General features: G+C 50.3%; 1 protein-coding gene across 1 annotated transcript; it reads left to right on the forward strand.

Annotated features, from left to right (window-relative positions):
• On the forward strand, window positions 1-17,782 carry GHRH (growth hormone releasing hormone). The gene is made up of 5 exons (XM_059132926.1): window positions 1-116; window positions 13,665-13,765; window positions 14,080-14,184; window positions 15,554-15,673; window positions 17,649-17,782. Exons 2-5 carry the CDS (start codon window positions 13,686-13,688, stop codon window positions 17,656-17,658), a joined length of 315 nt encoding a protein of 104 aa, XP_058988909.1. The 5' UTR covers window positions 1-116; window positions 13,665-13,685; the 3' UTR covers window positions 17,659-17,782.
• Window positions 17,783-21,490: the final 3,708 nt, after the last annotated feature.

The following is a 21,490-nucleotide window of genomic DNA, read 5'->3' on the forward strand; positions in this document are numbered from 1 at the left end:
GCCAGGACTCTGGGATCATGACCTGAGCCGAAGGCAAACACTTAACGACGGAGCCACCCAGACGCCCCTGGAAATTTTGAAAAGGATCAAAAAACTACTTGGAAATTGTAATAGTGGTGAGTGCTGTTTTGTTTTTTTAAGTACATAATGGTGGGGGCACCTGGGTGGGTCAGTCGATTGGGCACCTGCCTTCGGCTCTGGTCATGATCTCAGGGTGCTGGGATCCAGCCCCATATTGGGCTCCCTGCTCAGCGGCGAGTTGGCTTCTTCCTCTTCCCCTGTGATCTCTCTTGCTCTCATTCTCTCTCAAATAAAGGAGAGAGAGAAAAAAAAAACTCTCAAAAATCTTTTTAAAAAAATAATAAAGTACATAATGGTGTAAGGACCTAAAAATGGCATGGTTTGTCTTAGACTGGGAGGTTAAGGAGAGCTTCATGAAAGCGGCAGGTTTGAGCTACAGTCTGAGCCGAAGTTGACCAGGAGAGAGAGCTGCCTTCCCAGCAGAGGACAGGGCTCCAGCAGAAACCTTGTCATGGGAAAGAGAGAGCACATGGGAGGAACTGAGAAAATGGGAAGCAGCCTCTGGAGCAAGGGCTGCCACACCCCAGCAGGGCTCGTGCCTATGGGGAGCTGGGGCTGGTGGCAGGGGACAGGCTTTCAGAAAAGGGGCTGCTCTTCTGGCCCAGAGAGGGATCCGAATTATTTCTTCCCTGCCCATTTTGGTTTATGTTCCTGTGTATCTTCCTGTGGCTTCCCTCCAACCTCGGTTCTTATGTCTCTGCTCGAATGCGGCTCCCCAGGTCAGGCCCACAATGCCGGTAGCGTGTGGCACCATGATAGGACAGCTTCTCACCACCACTTGCCTTTAGGGTCATCTCAACCCCCAATCCCTGGTTGCCATTCATCAATCAGCCCCTTTACCTGCCATAGAGAGAACAACGGGCTGTCCCTTAAAAAAATTATTTCTACCATCTGCTCCTTGGACCTCAGGCAGTGGGCTCCATCTGCCGATGGCTCTGTGCAGTTCCCACCTGCCCTCTACCCTCCGCTGGTGTCCAGAGAGCGCCCACAGAGCTACCTCTTGGATTTCCTTCCAAGTCAAGTGCGACCCTGGGTGCCCGGGAAGCATGGATCTTTGTAATAAACGCTCCATGTCTCCATGGGTTTGTTCAACTGAGTCATCCAAGCGTGTTGTTGATACAGGGTAACATCACACCAGATCCCGAAGCCCAGGGCGTGAGGGACATTTCATTAGGTGTTCGTTGGGCCAGAGAATTTGGACCATGAAGGGAACGTTGAGATCTTGGGGTCTCACACCCTCGCGTTCATTGCAGAGCAGTTCAGAGAATGGCAGTAACTTGTCCAAGGTCACAGAGCAACTCTGTCGAGGAGCTGAACCCGGAATCCAGGTTTCCCGATGCTGAGCAGAAGGGCAGAGTCCAGTTAGTAAGGCAGTTAATAAACAATCTGCAGGACCTCCCAGGAGCCAGCGTTCTGAATGGCAGCAGAGTGGTCCTCTGCTTTGAAGTGAGCAGTCGGGAGAGCCTTGGTGGGAAGCGAGCCCCAGAAGTTGGTCTTGTTGCATTTTGCAACTACTCGTTGTGTTATTTCTAATCTGTTTGGTTTCACTTTAGACCCGGTTCCTATTTCACATTTATGACTAAAGGCCTTTGGGCGAGGAAAAGGGAAGTCAGAAAGAAGATTCTTTTCTTTTGTACTCAGCAAATCTTTCCAGACCGTTTTTCCCCCTCCCTTTATAACATTTCCTTTCCAGAGCCCTGACAAGCTTCTCAAATCTACATTTCCAATCCCCTGTTCCCCTTCTCCGTAATTATCTTGGGAAAATATAAATTCCTTATCATGACTTTGTGACAATACCGGCTCAAGATAAGCAGGCCAGGCTTCTGTTCTGAGGTCCTGTCAAATTGCCCTCAGTAGGTTCACTTAATAGGAATTATTGTTAGATTTTTTTTTTTTAAGTGTGATAATGGTATTGTGACTATGCTCAAGAAAGAGCCCTTATCTTTTCGAGATTACATACTTAAATATTTATGGGTGCAATGATAAGAGGACTAGGATTTGCTTCAAAATATGCTAGTGGGGAAAGATAAAGAAAAATTCAGGCGCCTGGGTGGCTCAGTGGGTTAAGCCACTGCCTTCAGGTCATGATCTCAGGGTCCTGGGATCGAGGCCCGCATCGGGCTCTCTGCTCAGCAGGGAGCCTGCTTCCCTCTCTCTCTCTCTGCCTGCCTTTCAGTCTACTTGTGATCTCTCTCTGTCAAGTAAATAAATAAAATCTTTAAAAAAAATAAAAATAAAAATAAAGAAAAATTCGACTCCCTTAATATACTGTTTCCTACCACCTTTCTCTTGCAAGTTCTTTTTGCTGCGTCTTTCCCATCCTCCCACCCCCCAGTCTATGAATCCATTTATTTTGTCTCTGGGGATGTGCTTTGCTTCCTGGAGTCTCCCCAGAGAAGACAGCATGGAGGCTGAAGCCGAAGAGGACCAGGTACAGAGCACCTGGGTGGCTCAGTCAGTTAAGTGTCTGCCTTTGGCTCAGGTCATGATCCCACAATCCTGGGATTGAGTCCCACATCAGGCTCCCTGCTCTGCCCCTCTCCCCCCACGTACAGTCTTTCTCTTTCTCTCTCTCAAAAATAAATAAATAAAATTTTTAAAAAGAAAAAAGAGGTTCAAGTTCAAAGTCCTGAGGCTCCACCCTGATGAGCACAGTGACCAAAGACAAGACGTTTACGTGTCTTAGTCCTGGTTTTCCCATCTGCAAAACAGAAGTCGTGCATTGACAGCAAACAATGTTCTTTTCTAATTATCTTCTGGACCACTGTTTCTGATTCTGCTGCCACGTGCCCCACAGTGTGCTTCTCTCGAAGATCCCACCCAGAATCCACAGCTCTGGCTTCCTTCTCCTCACTGGCCCCTGGCCCAGCTCCCAGCTCCAGACTTGATTCAACCACCTGTTACATGCTTCCTTCTGGAAGCCCCTTGAGTCCAAAAAGCTCACTGCATGCAGATCAGAGCTCATTGCCCCTCCCCACAACCTCCCCCCCCACCAGAGTACCCAGTACCCAACCGCCCCCCAGGCCCCCAGCTAGAAACATCAGCTCGTTCTCAACATCTCCGCCTCCTTCACCTCCTTTGTTCTTTCTACCCCCGGCCCAGTGGTCCCATCTTCCAGACCCCTCTCCAATCCAGCCCCATGTGCTCCCCACCACCTCCTTGCTGGGTCTTGGCTCAGACCCTCAGAACCACAGGCCTGAACGGCTGTCAAAGCGTCCTAGCCAGGCTCCCTCCCTGTGGCCACTCTGCTTTCTAGTACCCCCACCGGGCTGCTGGCTCAAAAGCCTCCCATGGGGCTCTCCCCCCCACCGCCCCCGCCAGAAGAGAAAAGGCCCACATTCCGAAGCATGGTATTTGACACCCTGCATAGCTGGGCCTTCACGCATTGTTCCAGAATCATTTTCTATATTGCCTGCCAAAGAAGTTGCAGGCCTGGGTTTCTCAGACTGTGCTCTCTCACGCCTGCATCAGAATCATCCCAGGGTCCTGGTTAAACATGTAGAATCCATGGGGTACCTGGGTGGATTGGTCAGTTAAGTGTCCTACTCTTGATCTTGGCTCACAGTCGTGAATTCGAGTCCTGCGTTAGGCTCCACTCTAAGCGTGCGTGGAGCCTATTTACAAAAAAAAAAAAAAAAAAAAAAAGCAGAACCCTGAACCCTAGCCCCAGACCACTGAAAGTGGGGGTCCAGGTGCAATGCACGCAAAGCTCCAAGGACCTTCACTCTACCTACACCAGACAACTTGTCACTCACTGATCATGACCGTGCCTCCTGGCCTCTGCTCACACTGTAGTAAGCCTTCCTTCCCTTCTCCTCACAGCCCAGCTTAAATGTCATCTCCTTTGCCGCCTTTGCTCTGCCCTAGCAGAACAGATCCCCACTCATTCTGCTTCTTTAGCATGCGGCACACACCTCTCCTACAGACCGTAGGTATCGCGCCCTATCTGGTTATCTGTTTGCCGGCCTTCCTTCCTAGATAGAATGAAATCTCCACCACAGTAAGTCCACAGAACACCTGGAGCCCCCAACACAGGGAACGGCCCACAGCAAACACTGGAGAAATAGTTATTGATTTGAATTGTATTTTACCATTTCTTGGCTCTTGGCTACCAAACGTAAAGCTTGTCACCCAGCGGGCATAATTACATTGCTGTCTGATGGATGAATTATCAAAGGATGGATGAAAGCCTGAATGAATGATGAAATATGCAAATAAATTAATGATGAATTTTCACCACTGATTAATATTCTGAAATGCTCGTGGCATGCCTGAGTCTATTTCTAACCTGAAGAAGGATATGGGAATTGGGTCAGATGTAAGCCTGGGACTTCTGGTTCCAAGCTCACTGGGGTCCACAGAGACCCTACTGATACTGCTCAAAGGGAAATCTGATACCTGTTTGGGGGAGCTGGCAGAGATCAGCCTTAAGATGCTAAGGCTGGGGGCGGAGTGAGTGAGGGGTGCAGGGTAGAGCAGGGGGTAAGCACTGCTCCAGGGCCCCGGCTCCCCCTTCTACTATCTGAATGAGATCTGAGAGTTACCCAATGGCTCCAACCCTGAAATGCCACCACTTTGTGCTCCTGACCCTTAAGGTTATTGAAGGAGATCGCGTATGTTATATGACTAGCACTTAGTTAAGCATCGAAGAGATATTACAGCTATAGTTTCAAGATCCAGGACAACTGGCTTCCTATAAGGGATCTGGTGGGGGTGAATGGAGATGACACAGGGGCTAGAGTGACAGGAGTTAGGCAGGAAGCCAGGTGTCAGCCATGGATTAGGGGTGGATTCTGGGGTTTAGAGGAGAGTTCCAGTTCCAAGGGTAGAGCTGGGTGTGGAGGCTGATCCGCATTCCACCTCCAAGGCCTCGGTGTTCAGGGACCAGATGACACGAGGTGGGGAAAGGTCAGGCGGACGTGGCCAGACTGGAAACTTCTACCCTGGAGAGAAATCAGTGGCTCTGCTTCTGGTCTTTGGACCTGACTCTGGAGCCCAGGTCTGCTGCCTCCAGGACTCATGGAGCTCCGATAGCTGCATTAGAACTGTGGAGGGGAAGTGATGCCACAGCCTGGCTCTGACACTGGGCACCCAGTTCAGATGGGAAACTGGAAACTGTGGAGTCCCAGACAGGCTGTGGGTTTTTCCTGTACACAGTCAAATAATGGGAACTTCCTCTGGCTGTGTCTGCAGGTCTTATTGTCAACTAAGCTCCTCCAACTCAGATTCCAAGGGAGAAGGGGCCTCCCACCAGAGAGACGCCCCCTCCTATGTTATTACTTGATGAGCCAGGCTGGAGGAAACCTCCATATGGTGGGTTTTCTCCCCTGGGCTTTCTCCTGGGGATCCTGGGGCCGGGGCTGAACTTGCCGAACACACAGCCTTCCTTAATTCGAAACACAGCTGAGAACCCAGGGCAGGATCCGGGCAGAAAAAGACAGTGGCTGAGGAGGGGGCCGCCTGACAGAAGTAATTGCCCGGGACCCTTCGGCGCTCCTGGATTTCACCGCAAACAAAACCCCACACTGGGGGACATCTGGCGTTTGTAGGGAAGCCTGACATTCCCAATGACTGGGGAACAACGACACCTCCTGGCTGCCTGCGGTAACGGCCCTCCTCCCTGTTTAGAGAACCACGGGGCCTTCAGAGACCATCTTAGGAGCCTGACGCCTTTAAAAACCTGGAACAAAGAGGATTTGGCCTCTGATTCAGTCAGTCTGCGGTGGAGTCAAGTTTCTGCATTTCTAACAAGCTCCCTGGAGATACTGATACTGCTGGTCTAGGAACCGTACCTAGATTAGAAAGCTTTATGTATTTCAGTTATATCTCACTAAGGCTGGGAAAAGAAAGCTTTAGGGGGCTCAAAAATTCATCAGGTCTGGTTGCAGACATCCCAAGTGTCTCAGGAAAGGAGACACTTTCACATATAAAATCAGCTGACCACAGCGCAAGACCAGGAGGGAGGAATAGGGTATGGGAATGCTTCTTGGAAAGGTGGGATCCAACGAGGTCTTTTAAGGCTAGTCACAGGGCGCCTGGGTGGCTCAGTTAGGCGTCTGCCTTGGGCTCAGGTCATGAATCCGGGGTCCTGGGATGCTGCCCCCCTTGCATTGGGGTTGGGGGGGGTCCCTGCTCAGCTGGAGTCTTCTTCTCCCTCTCCTGCTGCCCCTCCCCCTGGCTCATGCTCTCTCAAATGAATAAATAAAATATTTAGAAAATAAAATAAAATAAGGATTGGTCAGATCTCCACCGGGGAGAGCTTGCCTCCTGTGCCACCTTGCCTGACACCCGCACTGCCTCTACCAACCCAGAAAACCAACCTGGTTAACATTCATAATTCCCTTGGGGCAGGCCCAAGGATTCCAAGCAAGGGGAAAGTTTAAAATACTTAAGGGAGTGACATTTCCAAGCAACCTAGAATTGCTTAATTGATTTGCTAAATGCAATCGACTCCCCTCTCCAAAAAAGCTCTCCTAATGACCTTCCCAAATACAGACTCTTCCAGAAAGAGATGAACTTCTGATGGTTATTGGATCACCAACCAATCACAGGCACTTCTCCTTGTGTAAGATATGAAGTGGGAGAAAGGACCCCATTAGCCCCATTTTACAGAAGAGGAAACTGAGGCTCAGGAACGTAAGGTGACTTTGCCTGAGGCCACTACCCTGGTTTCCTCACCCTGACATAGCACTCACGAACATTCATGGAACAGCTCCTGCTGCTGATTCCATAAAAACAGGTCTAGAAGGCACACTGGGTGGGGAGTGTCAAGGGAAGCCGGGAGTCTGGGGTCCAGGCCTCCCCTTCCCGGCACACTGGCCTTGGGCTGGGAATGCTGCCATCATCCAGGGAGGGCAATGAAAGCAGCTTTTACAAAGCAGGTTCTGAGGCCCTCAAACAGGCCCCCTTTGTCAATTTCCTCTGCCCTTCTCTCCCCCACAAACCCCCCACCATGACCCGTCCCCCACCCCACCCCCACCCCACAACCCAGGCCCACCGCCTTTTAGCATCGCCCTCTTTGAGTGGCTGGCTCCAACACACTGGAAATTGACCACACAAATGCACGGCTTGTCTCTCCAGGCGGAGCCTCTCCGCCCCAGCCTTTTGGGGCCTTTTAGAGCCTGCCTTTCTCTGGGGCTCTTTCTTTCCACAGCTCAAGTCCCCAGCCCCTAGCGCAGGCATGATCGCTAATTAACTCTGGGTTAAAACCGGTCCTGGGAAGAAAGCCGGTGGCGAGCAAGAGGTTCCCACCGCCTCTCAGAGGATAAGGACGATGGTGGGGGGGAGCGGGCTAGGCTCTCAAGGGGTTTGAGAATATACTACAAATGAAGCCCATCATCCCAGAAGGCTCCCGGATCTCCTCACCACCACCTTACCCAGCTTTCCGAGCTCTGTTTATTCATAACTCCTGTAACAGCCGCCTCTTGCCATGTGTTTCCAGTACTTTTCAGACATGTTCTGATCCTCACGATAAGCTGCCCTTTCTGGGTGGACAGATAGTATCACCTCCATTGTACAGATGCGATAACCGAGGCCCGGAGAGATTAAACCCCTCGTCCAGAATCACAGTTTGCAAGTGGCAGAGCTGCGTTTCCAATCCAAATCCATTTGCCTCCCAAGTCATGCTTCTCTCTGGTCCTGTCTGATGCTCTCCTGGCTTCGCTCTGACTTTTCCTTTCTCTCCGTTCTGGGAACATTTCATAGTGTGTCTGTCTCTGGATCTCCCCGCCTGAAGTAATTACTCAGCTTCTCACACACCTGCCCCCTACAGCTCTCTGAAGACAAGCATGTGCCCTTGTCCTTGAGCGCCCAAGAAAATGTCCATCCCCCTCCCCTAAGGTTAGAAATAGGACCAGACCTTCGGAGACGAACGAACACCCAGTGCAGCGAGTTCTGTGAGGGCCTAATTCAGTGCTTCAGGGGTGTTTGTGGGATAGAGAAAAGCTCCTTTCAGAAGCGCTTGAGGAGCTCTCCATGGCAGCTGGCAGGAATGTAAATGTCACGGCCACTTTGGGAAATAGTTTGGCGGTTTCTTTAAAAAGCTAACCATGCACTTGCCATGAGACCCAGCAGTTCCACTCCTGGATAACCACCCAAGAGCAACAAAAAAAGCACACGTTCGTACAAAGTCTTGCACACGAGTGTTCACAGCGGCATCTTTTCATAATAGGCCCTGAAATAAACGGAAATCAGCCTAAATGTCCTTCATATGTAAACAAGCTATCAGACTTCCGTACAACGAAATGTCACTCTGCCGTAAAGTGGAAAGGGCCGTGAACACTTGGATCAACACGAACCAATCTCAAAAACATGAGGGTGAGTGGAAGAAGCCTGACACCAAAGACTACAATACTATATGACGCCATAATTCAGTTGAACTTTGTAGCAAAGGAAAAACCTATAAAGGCATGAAGCAGAACTGTGGTTATCTGAGTCTGGGGTTGGAGTGGGAGTTAATAGCAAACGGGCTGAAGGGAACTTGTGGGGTGACACAGGTATTCTAAACAGGGTTGTGTAATAGTGGCATCATTTTATAAACTTACAAAAACTTGGGACGCCTGAGTGGCTTGGTTGGGTGAGCGTCTGCCTTCAGCTCAGGTCATGATTGCAGGATCCTGCTGCGGGTGAAGCTTAGCGCTCCTTCCGTTCCTCCTCAACAGCCGCGGGGGACACGGGTGCCCCTGCCTCACACGCTTTGATGTCATTCTTGAGAATTCTTCAGCTCCAGGCTCACAGAAGTCTGGAAACACAGCAACCCTCCCAAGGTTTGCCAACTCTTTCCTCTCACTTCACACATTCCGAGGCAGTTACCCGTTCGAGGCAGTCTTGACACCTGACAGCAGCTACTCCCCCGGCTCGCTGCCTCAGCTGGCGTAAACCTAATAAGGCAAACAAACAGTGCTCCTCGCTAAGGAGCTATGCTAACGTGAAATAAAGTTGCACAGAATTATCTCAACTTTTTTTTTTTTAGCATTTTATTTATTTATTTGACACAGAGAGAGAAAGATCACAAGTAGGCAGAGAGGAAGGCAGAGAGAGAAGCAGGCTCCCCGCTGAGCAGAGAGCCCAATGCGGGGCTCGATCCCAGGACCCTGAGATCATGACCTGAGCCGAAGGCAGAAGCTTAACCCACCGAGCCATCCAGGTACCCCCTATCTCAACTTTTTAAAAGGCACATTTAACTCAGAGAATAAGTGAACCCTTGGTGTTTCCCTGAGATGATTACTCCAATTACTAGAGAAACGGCATTTTACTTTCCGTTCACCTCAGAATAAGATCATAACTTCGTGCTCTGGCCATTCCCACCAGAATAAAGGGAAAGTTCCATACAAGTCTTCATTTGCAAAGGGAAAAAACCTCTTCACCCATTAGGGTTTGTCAGTGTGATGCTACGAACGGTCTTCTGGTTGACTCGTGGGTAATTGATTCTCTGACGCGGATGACGCTTAGGAAAATGAAGGTATAAATGGTGGGAGCGCCTCGCAGCTCCTGAGCAAACGCCGATCCCGGGGTCCAGGGAGCTGGAGCAGTGCCTCACAGCAGAGGGACACCTGCCACATCGGAGGTGAGAGAGGGTGACCCTGGGGGCTGGGGCTAGATGGGGCGAAAAGGTTGACCTTCTCACCAACTCAGAGAAACCGAGTCCAAGAGGGCCACCACCATCCTCTTTGCCTGTGAACTAGTAAATACACTCAGACCCCCAGTTAGGGGCTCTGGAACATACTTTGGATGGTTGGCGCCACTTTGAGATTGTCTTGGATCGGTGGTGTCTCAACCTTGGGGAAGCGGCCGGCAGGCAGGCAGACGAGTTCCCAGTGTCCGTTGGCGGTGGACAAGGTCAAGGCTCCCCCGCACAGGTGTGCAGGCAGACGTCTGAGGCAAGACATGAGCTGGCTAGAGTCGCCCATCTACAACGGGGTTCTGCAGATCGGAAAGGAGCCAAGTGGCTATGCCAATCAATACTGCCCATCCTATTGCTCCGAACCCATTCAACATAATCGCCTGGAAATTGATAACGTTTTGCTTTTGCTCAATGGCAGCTGCGCTCCTTACTCAAGGTTTCAGATGCAATTATCTGCCCTTAAAGCGAGGGCTCCATTACCCCTCGCCTGTCTCTTGATACATGCTTGGAAGGTTCAATGTATTTGTGCCTTTCACCATAAGCCGCCTCAAACCCTTTCTGGAAGGAGGTGGGGGTGTCCCTCTTCTGAGTGACAGTGCAAGAGGCTTCCTCATTAAAAACTTAGATCTCCTTCCATTTGGAAAGCTGTTGCTGAAACATTTGATAAACTGGACCAGGAGGTCAGTGCTTCAACGTTTTAAAATTACAAAGCAGAATGTTTAGGAAAGGGAAAAAAGATTTTCTTCCTCGGGGTTCAGAAGTGGGCACTCGAGACTGTCATTAGCTGAAGCCTCATCTGCAGGACTCTTGTGGCATTCTTGGCACAGAGGCTGGCAAGAGGTGCCAGCAAATGTAGATCGAGTGCCCATTTATCCCGATTCCAGATGACCTCAAATAGATCTAACCACAGAATTCATTTGTAAACACAGCAGAAAGCTGATACTCATAGCGATAGATGATAAACCTTAAAATGCCCTTGGAGCCATCGAGGAGTCTTTCGTGATTTTCTTGGATTTGTGCTCCACTTAATTCCCTGGAATTCTGTCTCTGGAGACGGCTCATGTAGAATACATCTGGCAGTAGTTGTTTTATTCTTGGTGATACAATCTCTACCCTTATGGAACCATAAGCGAGGTCATTCTTGTTGTGTCCCAACTCTGTCCAGAGCAACTTTGCAATGCTATGGATTGGGTTTTCCTAGCCCAGAGCTGGGGGTTACAGAATTTACTATGACTTGGCCCCCCAAAGTCTGCCCTCCTATCTGGTTATTTTCAACTCCCTGAAACCCCTGGATGCGCATAGGAAAGGTGCCGACCAAGCAGATGTTCTAGTTTGTCTCCCTTTTTTTCTTCCCTAGAGACCCCATGACAAAGAACAAAAGCTTTCCCTTTTTTTCAGAATGCTTCCCACATGCAGGTGATGAATTCTGCAGGGCCCATGAATAGGGAGCGCTGTGAATAGGTTATTGTATCTGGGAGGCTGCCTCGAGGGGCCGGAGGAAGGCTGCTGGCCTGGGGACTGTGAGGCCATTCTGAAGTGCCCACTCCAAAACTAATTTGAAGGAAGACCATGGAAAAAGACCCTTTCCCCGCTCTGGGCTCATTTCCTCAGCTGTAAAGAGGTCGAACATGAGGTTGGGCCGTGAGGACCAGGGGGGCACAGGGGCTGGGGGACCACAAGAAAAGGTGCTCGTGTAGGACTCATGTCAAGGGGCTCTCTTCACCTCCAGAGATCTCCGTGCTTAGGAAAGTTCATTGCTAGAGAGACAGCCTGGACCGGGCAAGGAGAAGGGAGGGCTAGATGAGATATGGTGTGAGATGGAGGACAGAAGACTGAGATCCTCCGTCTGGGGAGCAAAGGGTTTTTTCTGTGGAGGAAGGAGCAGAAGCTGCGGTGGCCCAGCAGGTAGATGTGGGCAAGGGGTAGAGGGCAGATGTCACGTTCTCATGCTTTCTGTAGCCCCAGTCCTTATGAGGAAGGTAGAAGCTCAACACACCTTTGCAGGACAAGGGGCTTTGCACTTGACATGGTAAGAAAAACTTCCCAACAAGAAGAGCTGGCAGGCATCAAGAGAAATGAAATCTTGCCATTTGCAATGATGTGGATGGAACTAGAGGGTATTATCCTAAGCGAAAGAAATCAGAGAAAGACAATTATCATGTGATCTCTCTGTATATGTGCTGCTGAAGCGAGCACTCATGTGATCTCTCTGATATGAAGAATTTAAGAGGCAGGGTGTGGTGTTGTGGGGGGTAGAGGGGGGCAATGAGACAAGATGGGATCTGGAAGGAGACAAACCATAAGAGACTCTTAATCTCACGAAATAAACTGAGGGTTGCTGGGGGGTAGGGGTTAAGGATAGGGTGGCTGTGTTTGGACATTGGGGAGGGTATGTGCTATGGTGAGTGCTGTGAAATGTGTAAGTCTGACAATTCACAGACTTGTACCCCTGGGGCTAATAATACATTATATGTTATTTAAAAAAAAAAAAAAAGAGAGCTGGCTGAGAATAGTACATCCTGGTTGAGAGGTAGTGAGCTCCCTGTCACTCACTGGCGGACGGCATATGAGCAGGAACTGGAGGATTGCTGGTGGCGGGAGGGAATGGTGAGGGTGCACACCAAGGAGGGGCTGCTCCCTCCAGTTCTGGAGGTGCAGGGTCTCAGGCTGTACTGAGCCATCTCTACAGATGGTTCCCTGCGTCTCACAGTGTGCCTGGTTTAGCCAAGACCTTGGTGTCTGGTACAAGGGACGTGATGCCCTAAGAGGGCAGGTAAGCCCAGAAAAGGAAAGGTGATCCTGCCAGAGCTGGCCCTGCCTGCTGGAAATCACTCTTCAACAGGCCAGGAGAGAAAATGAAAGTCACGGGGTGATGTTGGGAAAGGAGAGGTCCCTGCCCCTCTCTGCACTGGCTGGGCCCCCGCATGGGCCTGTAGCCCCATGGAGTAGATATCCTGCTGAGGAGGGGGCGTAGGAAGTGCGGAGACCCAATTCCTAGGTAGCTGAGTCACCCCAGCTTCGCTGTGGGCAGGTCTGAGTTGCCAGGTGAGGCTCGGCACCCCGCTGAGGCGGGCTCCCCCCACCCCCGCCCCCGGCCTGTTCTCCCCCTGACTGCAGAGCACGATGTCAGCAGGCCCCAATTAAGGGTAATTACATGATCTATTAGATGATTCTGTCGCACTGGCTCCCCAGGCTCCCTGGTCTCTTCTAAGGCTAAAACCCTTTGGAGGAATGGAAATGTCTGGAGTGAGATGTATAGCTTTCTCTTCCCTCTGACTTCACACAGAACAGAACAGGACGGGAGCCCTGCACCCTGAGTGGGTCTGATATGAGGTCACAGCAGTAAGTGTTTTGGAGAATTCCTTATGTTCCAGGCTTCTCTCATCTCATCGAACCCTGACAAGGACCATATGCAGTCAGTATAACAGACTCCATTTTATGGGTAGGGAAACTGAGGCCCAGAGAGGAGAAGCCACTTTTCCTGGTCCACACAGCTAGCGATGGTAGAACCCAGCTATGAACTGAGAGATCTGTGGAACTCAGAGCCTGAGCTGCTGTCGGTGCCACAGTGGATGTGGCTGACTTACACGACCAGGGAAAGGTTCCCCTATCCCTTGCTGAGGCCTGAATTCCACCAACAATGCCTTACTTTGGGGAGGATATTGGGGCAATTTCCCCAATATCATGAATTTTCCATCCAACACTGTGGAATCAGGAGGGTAGCTTATCATGCCCATTTTACAGATGCAGAAAATGAGATCGGAGCTCATGACTGGCAAAAGCAGGACTTGAACCCAGGTCTGTCTGATTTCCAGAGTCTGGGTCCTTTTTCCTATCTCACAGCTTCCAAAGGACAAGGACTAAGGTTTGCATAGAGCCAAGCTCAGGGCTGGGCCCTGCCAGCGAAGGGCATCCCCGTGGCTATGGCTACACTTGACCTTCTCCTTCTGTCATTGTCCAGGGGCCACCACAGGGGTGAAGGATGCTGCTCTGGGTGTTCTTCCTGGTGATCCTCACTCTCAGCAGTGACTCCCACTCTTCCCCAACGTCCCTGCCCCTCAGGTAAGCCATCCTGCCCCCAGGGCCCATGTCCCAATGTCCCCAAACTATCCCTGCAACCTAGTGGGGGATGTCTTAGGGGGTGCAGAACAGAGCCCTAAGCTGGCCTCCAGCCAACTCCTCAGCAGCCCCCCCAATGCCTGTCTCAAGGGTCTGCCCCTGAGTTCCAGAGAAGCCTCCCAGTCTGGGTCCTACCCTCTCTGGGGATGACAGGGCAACGAGCAGAAGGACCTTACAGGAACAGGATGAGTACAGCTCCCGGTTTCCTCACCTGACCCTGCCACCCCACCCTCTGACCTCCGACTCTGTCCATATAGAGTCCCTCGGAATGCAGACGCCATCTTCACGAACAACTACCGGAAGCTGCTGAGCCAGCTGTCAGCCCGCAAGCTACTGCTCGACATCATGAGCCGCCAGCAGGGGTAAGCAGACGGCCTGGGGATTTTTCCCTATGTCTTGATGCATTAGAGGGTGGAGGGACATTTGGTCCCTCCCTTTGCACAGCATCTATCGCTTCCAGATTTGCCTTAGCAGCAGGGCCATAATGTGAAGCCCTAGCTTCCCTCTACCCACAAAATGATCGCTGAACACCAACTGTGCTTCTCCCCATGCAAGTCTCCCATAGTAATACTGACGGTGGTTAACCATTTGACATGATTCTGTGGTGGAAACCAAGGCTCTGCCCTGGGACATTTCCCTGCCCTCAGGACAGAGCTGGACTCGCAAGAATCAGCCGTTCTCCTAGTTTCCTACCTGTAACAACCTTATGAAGTAGGTGCTGTTGACTCCCATCTCACAGCGCAGTTAAATAGCGTCCAAAGGACACACACCAAATAGTGTCGGATCGAAAGAGCCTGACATCACAGCCTGTACCTTTTGTTATTTTGGAAAATTTCCACACTTACAGAAAGGTCTCAGGAGTAATATAATGGACTTCCACATCCCCTCCCCCGCCTTCAACAATTACTACTAATTTATCCTATTTGCCAATACACCCCACAAACACAGGTGCACGTTGTTTCACTGAACCGTGTGAGAGTAAACCACAGTCATCACAACCCTTTACCCTTAAATACTCCTGCATGGTGCCTGCTAACAGCTAACAAAAGAAACTTCTCGGACATAATCACAGCATAATTAGCACTTAGTGTACATATATGCATTTCACCAGTTTTCCCCCAAATGTCCTTTGTAGCGATTTTTAAGTTTCCTGATCTGGGATCCAATCCAGGATCGTGGGTTGCACGGAATGGTCCTTTCTCTTTAGTTTCTTTTACTCTGGACAGTTCTGGAGTCTCTCATGACATTGACATTTTGTGTTAGTAAAGGCCAACTATTCTTTATAGAACGTCCCTCGTGTTGGATTTGCCTGATGTTGCGTCGTGGTTAGATTCCGGATACACGTTCACAGCAGTGATGTTGGGTCCTTCTTGGTTCACCGTATCAGGAGGCAGGTGGTGTCCATCTGCCCCATTACTGGTGATGGTAACTTTAGTTGCTTGGTTAACGAGATGTCCGCCAGCTTTCTCCTCCGTCCAGTTAATACTTCCCCCTCATAATTATTAAGAAATCTGTGGGGAGATACTTTGCAAATACCCGTACTTCTTCACTACTAAGTGCCTTCCTCAATGTTGCTGAGTCTGATTCAGTTTGGTGGAAGAGTCCACACCAGATTTTGGAAGAGGCATAGGGACCCACCTGTTTTGTTTACTTCGCCCTGGCCTTTCCCAGGCTTCTCTACATCCCACCCAAAGAGCAACCTCAACTGTTCCTCTTTTTCTAATCTACTAGAGAGGAAAACTGGGAGCAAGGAGCAAAGGCACGGCTCGGTCGTCAGGTGGACAGTATGTGGGCAGGCGCAAAGCAGACGCCCCTGGAGAGCACCCTGGCGGCCATGTTGCAGAAGCAGAGGTAGGAGTATGGGTGTGCGCATGCGTGTGTGCGGTCCCGGACCTCAGAGGCTTCCTTCCCCGTGGGCTGCCGGGAAAAGGGAAGCATCCCCACCTCTCCAAAGGCCTGGGGCTCTGCCAAGCAAACTGGGAGCTAGGTCCCTCCTTACACACATCAAGAACTGGAGGAAGGGGAGAAAATGCATGCCAGAGACTGGATCTTAGCTACTGTTGTTTCTCCAGCGTGAAGCAAGAGGCCAGGCTCAGAGTCTATGTACGAAAATTGTTACATACTCAGTAGTGCCAGGATGGGACCAGGGACCTGAATTTTTTTTTTTTTTTTTTGTCAGAGAGAGCGAGAGGGACCCGAATTTTAACCAGGGTCCCAGGTAGTTCTGATGTGGGCGATCTGAGAGGCACACCCTGGAACCCTTGGCAAGTTCCCCAAACTATAAAGCCAAGGAAATGCCAGCCCCTCCCAACACCCTCAGGCAGACTAGCATGGGCAGCACTCATGAGAAGGAAAGATGAGGACGACAGATGACAGTCGTTCCTCCTGTCACTGACCTTCATGGTTCCACTGGGTGTAAGGGAAGATCAGGAGTGAGAGCTCTCGTCTTACAGAGGAGGGAAACTGAAGCAAAGCAGCTGGTCCCCAGACCTGTTTGTTTCCCTTCTTCACAGGGAGCTCCACTTCACAAAGTTTCTCAGGGATGACATGACTGTTTGTGGAGAAACTCTGCTGTATTTTGGGGGCTGGTTTGAAACTGTGAGCACAAACGTGTCCCAGCATGGCTCTGCCAGTCACTTCTGCACCAACCTATTAAGCAAATCCTGTTCCCAGCAGAGCTCTCCATGTGCTTCCTCACCTTCTTCTCAACCTAGTTAGACACCAAGAGCCCAGAGATCTCACCAACTATAGCCCTGTGGAGACACAAGCAGCAGGCAGATGGGCGGGCTGCAGGAGGGGCGAGAACCAGCCCGCGAGGCACACAGCAAGACAGCTTCCTTCTTTCCCGTTTGGTGGAGGGAAGAGGAGCTCCAATCACCTCTAAGGTCCCTAAGACTAGAATTCTAAGAATAGTGCCTCCCCCCAGCCACTCAGGCTAAGATTGGGTCATCATTCCCGGGCCTTATGGCTCCTGTCAGGCTCCAGTGGGTAGGGTGGAGTGTCCCCAGGGAGGGCCAAGTCCCAAGAAAACAGGCTTTGTTCCTGCAGGTTAAAAGCCAGAGACTTCCCAGAGCCGCAGAGCAGGAGGGAAAGGGTCCGTAGACTGCTCCAACCATCGTTCCCCCTCCAGCTCGAGGGCTGCAAATCCCAGCATCTCTGGGAGGTGGGGAGGGGGGCTAAGGAAACAACAGAAGAATGAATTCTCATACCTCTATCGTCAGAGGAGAATGATTTGCAAGATGGCCCATTTGTACACCCACCACATGTTATGTACACCTCATGGCCCTGTAAGGAAATTGAGCTTCAGAAGTACCCGTTCTCCCGTCCCTGGAAAAGTCATCCGATGGCTACTGTGTGCCAAGTTCTGGACTGAGGGTACAGCAGTGCCTAGGTCAACAGGGGTCCCTGCTCTCATAGAATTTACTTCCATACTGCCTCACTGAGGCAGACAGAAATTATGCAAGCACCTGAACGGTGGATTATGTGATCTGTGATAAATGGTAAGAGATGTAAGGGGTGTGGTTGAACATATGTTCGGGAAGGAATGACCTAACCCGATTCTGTCTGGGGATAAGAGGTGGCTCCTTCAAGGGGAAGTAATTGATCCAGGATGTCAGTAGGAGTCAGTTGGCAGAGATGGGGCTAGGACTGGGTTCACTCTGCTGGAACGCATGAGATCCTTCCCTTCTTCCCATATTGCCTCTTCTGGAACCCAGAGCGCTTGTCCTGATCCTGGTGTGCCTATCACCCTAGTTCCACGTGTCTTGGCCAAAGGCACCCTAGCTTTGGTCTCCTCAATTGAGTTTTATCTTTCTTTCTGCAACAGGAATTCCTGAGGATGAAGATACCACCTGTGTTTCCTGCTACCAGCAGCCAAAAGACAATCATATCCAATGAACCCTATTGAATTTCTGACCCATTTTTTCCCTCATAAATACAATAAAATTCCCCCATACTGGTCTGCATCTCAATTTCCTTCTCTCTCCAGGCTTTTTTTTTTTTTTTAATGTGTTTTACATAGTTACATTTCCCAAAGAAGTATGACAAGGTTTACTACAAAAATAGTCAACATTAATCAAATAAGGACTCGGAATGCCAGCCCAGCAGCTTGGTACATAGAATTTCATATGCTCCTCACACAGCCTACTGGGAGGTATCAGTGTACTCATTTCACAGACAAAGCACTCGAAGGCACAGGAAAGGTAACTGAGCTGCCAAGGTCACTGCTGACAAGTGAGAGAACTGAGATTCAAACCCCGGTAGGCCAGCTCAGATCCAGGCTCTCCACCATATCTGTCCACTCTGGGCCAAAGTCATCCTTCATCCACTAGCATTTATTCATCCAACAAATATTTATAGAGTACCCACTAGGTGCCAGGCCCTGTTCTAGGGACTAGGAATACAACTGTGAGCAAAGAGGCAAAGTCCCTGATCTCAGAGACCTTATATTCTAATGAGGGGGAAGAATAATAAAAACAAGTAAATACAGAATATATTAGATGGTGGCAGTTGCCAAGGAGAAAGATTTAAGGGACTGGAGAGTACAGGAGGACATTTTTGTAGCTATCACCCATACATGCCTCAGTGAGAGGGTGACATTCGAGCAAAGGCCTGAAGGAAGAGAGAGAGTTGGCTATGTATCTGGGCCAAAACCATTCCAAGCAGAGTGAAAACCCAACACGAAGGTCCTGAGGCAAGAATCCAGAAGGAGCAAGAACAAGGCGGCCAGCGTGGCTAGCTAGAACATCGTGAGGGTATGAGCAGAAGGAGGCTGAGGGGGACTGGGAGGCCAGCTCTCGGGGAGCCTCACAGGCCATGGTGAGGACTTGGGATCTCACTCTAGGCAGGACAGGAGTCATCATCACAGGGTTTAAATGGAAGAATGACATGATCTGATTTGCATTTTAAGTCACTCTGAGAAAAGGCCAAGTTCTGCATACTTTCTTAGAGGAGAACTAATTTGCTGATGGATAAAGTGGAGATTAGAGTGAAATCAAGAATGATTCTGAAGTTTTTGGCCTGAGCAACTAGAAGGATGGAGTAGCCATTTAGGAGCTTTGAGGAAGGAGAATTAGGAGTTGAGGACAGAATCAGGAGTTTGGGTGGGGGCGCCTGGGTGGCTCACTTACTTAGAATCTGCCTTCAGCTCAGGTCATGATCCTAGGGTCTTGGGATCGAGTCCCACGTAGGGTTCCCTGCTCAGAGGAGAACTTGCTTCTCCCTCTACCTCTGAAGCTCCCCCTGCTTGTGCTCTTTCTCTCTCTCAAATAAATAAAACCTATGGGGAAAAAAAAAGAGGAGTTTGTGTTTGGAACAGTTGAGCAGTTGAGTCTGAGATGCCTCTTAACGGTCCAAGTGAAGAAGCTATGGGGCCACCGGCGTATGTAAGTCTGGAGTTGGAGGGAGACCCAGGCAGCCAGTTGGGTCTTGAAAGTCGGGGGGGTGGGTAGGCGAGATCACCAAAGACTAACAGAAAGTATAGAAAAGAGGTCCAAGGACTTACCCCAGGGAACCCCTACATTTAAAGTTTCACAGAAAGATGAGGAGCCAGTGAAGGAGACTAAGAAGGAGCAGGCAGGGAGATAAGTACAAAAGAAAGGAATTCCAGAAGTCCACCAAAGACAAGGTTTCAAGAACAGAGTGACCCTGGATGCCTGGGTGGCTCAGTGGGGTAAGCCTCTGCCTTAGGCTCAGGTCATGATCTCAGGGTCCTGGGATCGAGCCCCTGCATTGGCCTCTGCTCAGCAGGGAGCCTGCTTCCCTTGCCTCTCTGCCTACTTGTGATCTCTCTCTCTCTGCCAAATAAATAAATAAAATCTAAAAAAAAAAAAAAAAAAAAAAAAAAAAGTCAAATGCTTAACCGACTGAGCCACCCAGGCACCCCTGGTTTTAAAAAATTTAAAATCAGGGGCACCTGGGTGGCTCAGTGGGTTAAGTAGCTGCCTTCGGCTCAGGTCATGATCTCAGGGTCCTGGGATGGAGTTCCGCATCGGGCTCTCTGCTCAGCAGGGAGCCTGCTTCCCTCTATCTCTCTCTCAGCCTGCCTCTCCATCTACTTGTGATCTCGCTCTGTCAAATAAATAAATAAAATCTTAAAAAAAAAAAATTAAAATCACCTGTGCAGCTTGCATTCTATCTCTAGGAGATAGTGCCAGTAGAGAGAATTCTCTTGTTGCAGTTTTGCTGTTAACGGGAGGCAGAGAAAAGAAGCCCCTGACCACAGGTGCCTATGTCAATGATTACTTTTTCTCTTTTTTTTTTTTTAAGATTTTATTTATTTATTTGACAGGCAGAGATCACAAGTAGGCAGAGAGGCAGGCAGAGAGAGAGGAGGAAGCAGGCTCCCTGCTGAGCAGAGAGCCCGATGCGGGGCTCGATCCCAGGACCCTGGGATCATGACCTGAGCCGAAGGCAGAGGCTTTAACCCACTGAGCCACCCAGGCGCCCCAATGATTAGCTTTTTCTATCCCCGGACCATTTCACCTGGGCCAGATACCTCCACATGTGACCTACCCTATACATGCCTCTCAGGATCCATGGACTTTCAGGGGGTAGGGTGGACGATCAAATTGTTCTCTGTTTTGCTTTGAGTAATGGTTACACCAGTGTCATTATATACAAACATTCAATGAGCTGTACATTTAAGATTTGTGCATTTTGCTCTAACTGAATTAAAAACAACTAGGAAAAGTCAGGATGAGACGTCTGTTTTGATTAAAAGTGCAGGAAGAATCGCAGCAATCTCGAGTTGCAGAAGACCCCCAAGACAGCGATCCCGGTCTCCAGGGACATACAGCGCTGACCTTGGGTCTGGAGGGCAGGTCTCCTGTCTCCTTGCACTAGAGCTGTAAAGCCAGCTTGATTCTTCACAGGGTTTAGACCACCTGCTCTCTCTGGGAGCCCCCAGGGTACCCTCCAGAAAGAATGTCAAGCGTGGGAAAGGCTCTGCAGGGGGCCACTGTGGTGGCTCTGCCAAGGAGGCCATACCAACAGTGAGGGACAAAAGCCCCCTCCAGAGGTGAAGGTTGGCCACTCAGGGCTGGCAGTGCACTTCAGCTGAGAGAGGCCGGCCCGTTGAGAACCTGCTGGATGCTGGACTGGCCATGGCCAGCCCCGAGGCCCCTTCCCTCCCCCGACCCATCTGCTCATCTCTTTCCTCCACCCTGACAAAAGCAAAAATGGAGGTCTCTCTCAACGTCTAATTAGTTTTTCAGATGAAATAATGACCCCTGGAACCCACTGCTCCTTGTGCTTTTCGAAGGGAATGCAATTATAAAGGGAAAAAACCATGGTGGCGACAATCCCTGCGCTTTAACACTAATGGCATCGTGAAAGACTTCACCCATCCCTACAAAGGGGCTGGGAGCTTCTTGTTCCCATGGGGGTCCTGGGGTTTTTTTTCCCCTAAAGAAATGCTCTAATCAATGGGGGACTTGTCACTTTTAACGATAATCCCTTTTGTATTAACTTCAAGTTCACAAAGAGGCTTCCCGCCCATTGCTCCATTTGCTCCCTCCCACAGCCCTCTGGAGAAAGGCGGTGCAGGGCTGGACTTGCTGGCCTCAGGGAGGTTTGGGAGGTCAGGCACCCTGCTGGGTCCCACCAACCGGCAAGGTGGTGTGGGGGTGGGGGGGTGGGGGGAGTGGGGGGGGGTTGGGTGCAGCTGGG

This window comes from Mustela lutreola, chromosome 9, assembly GCF_030435805.1.
Source record: "Mustela lutreola isolate mMusLut2 chromosome 9, mMusLut2.pri, whole genome shotgun sequence".
Taxonomy (NCBI): domain Eukaryota; kingdom Metazoa; phylum Chordata; class Mammalia; order Carnivora; family Mustelidae; genus Mustela; species Mustela lutreola.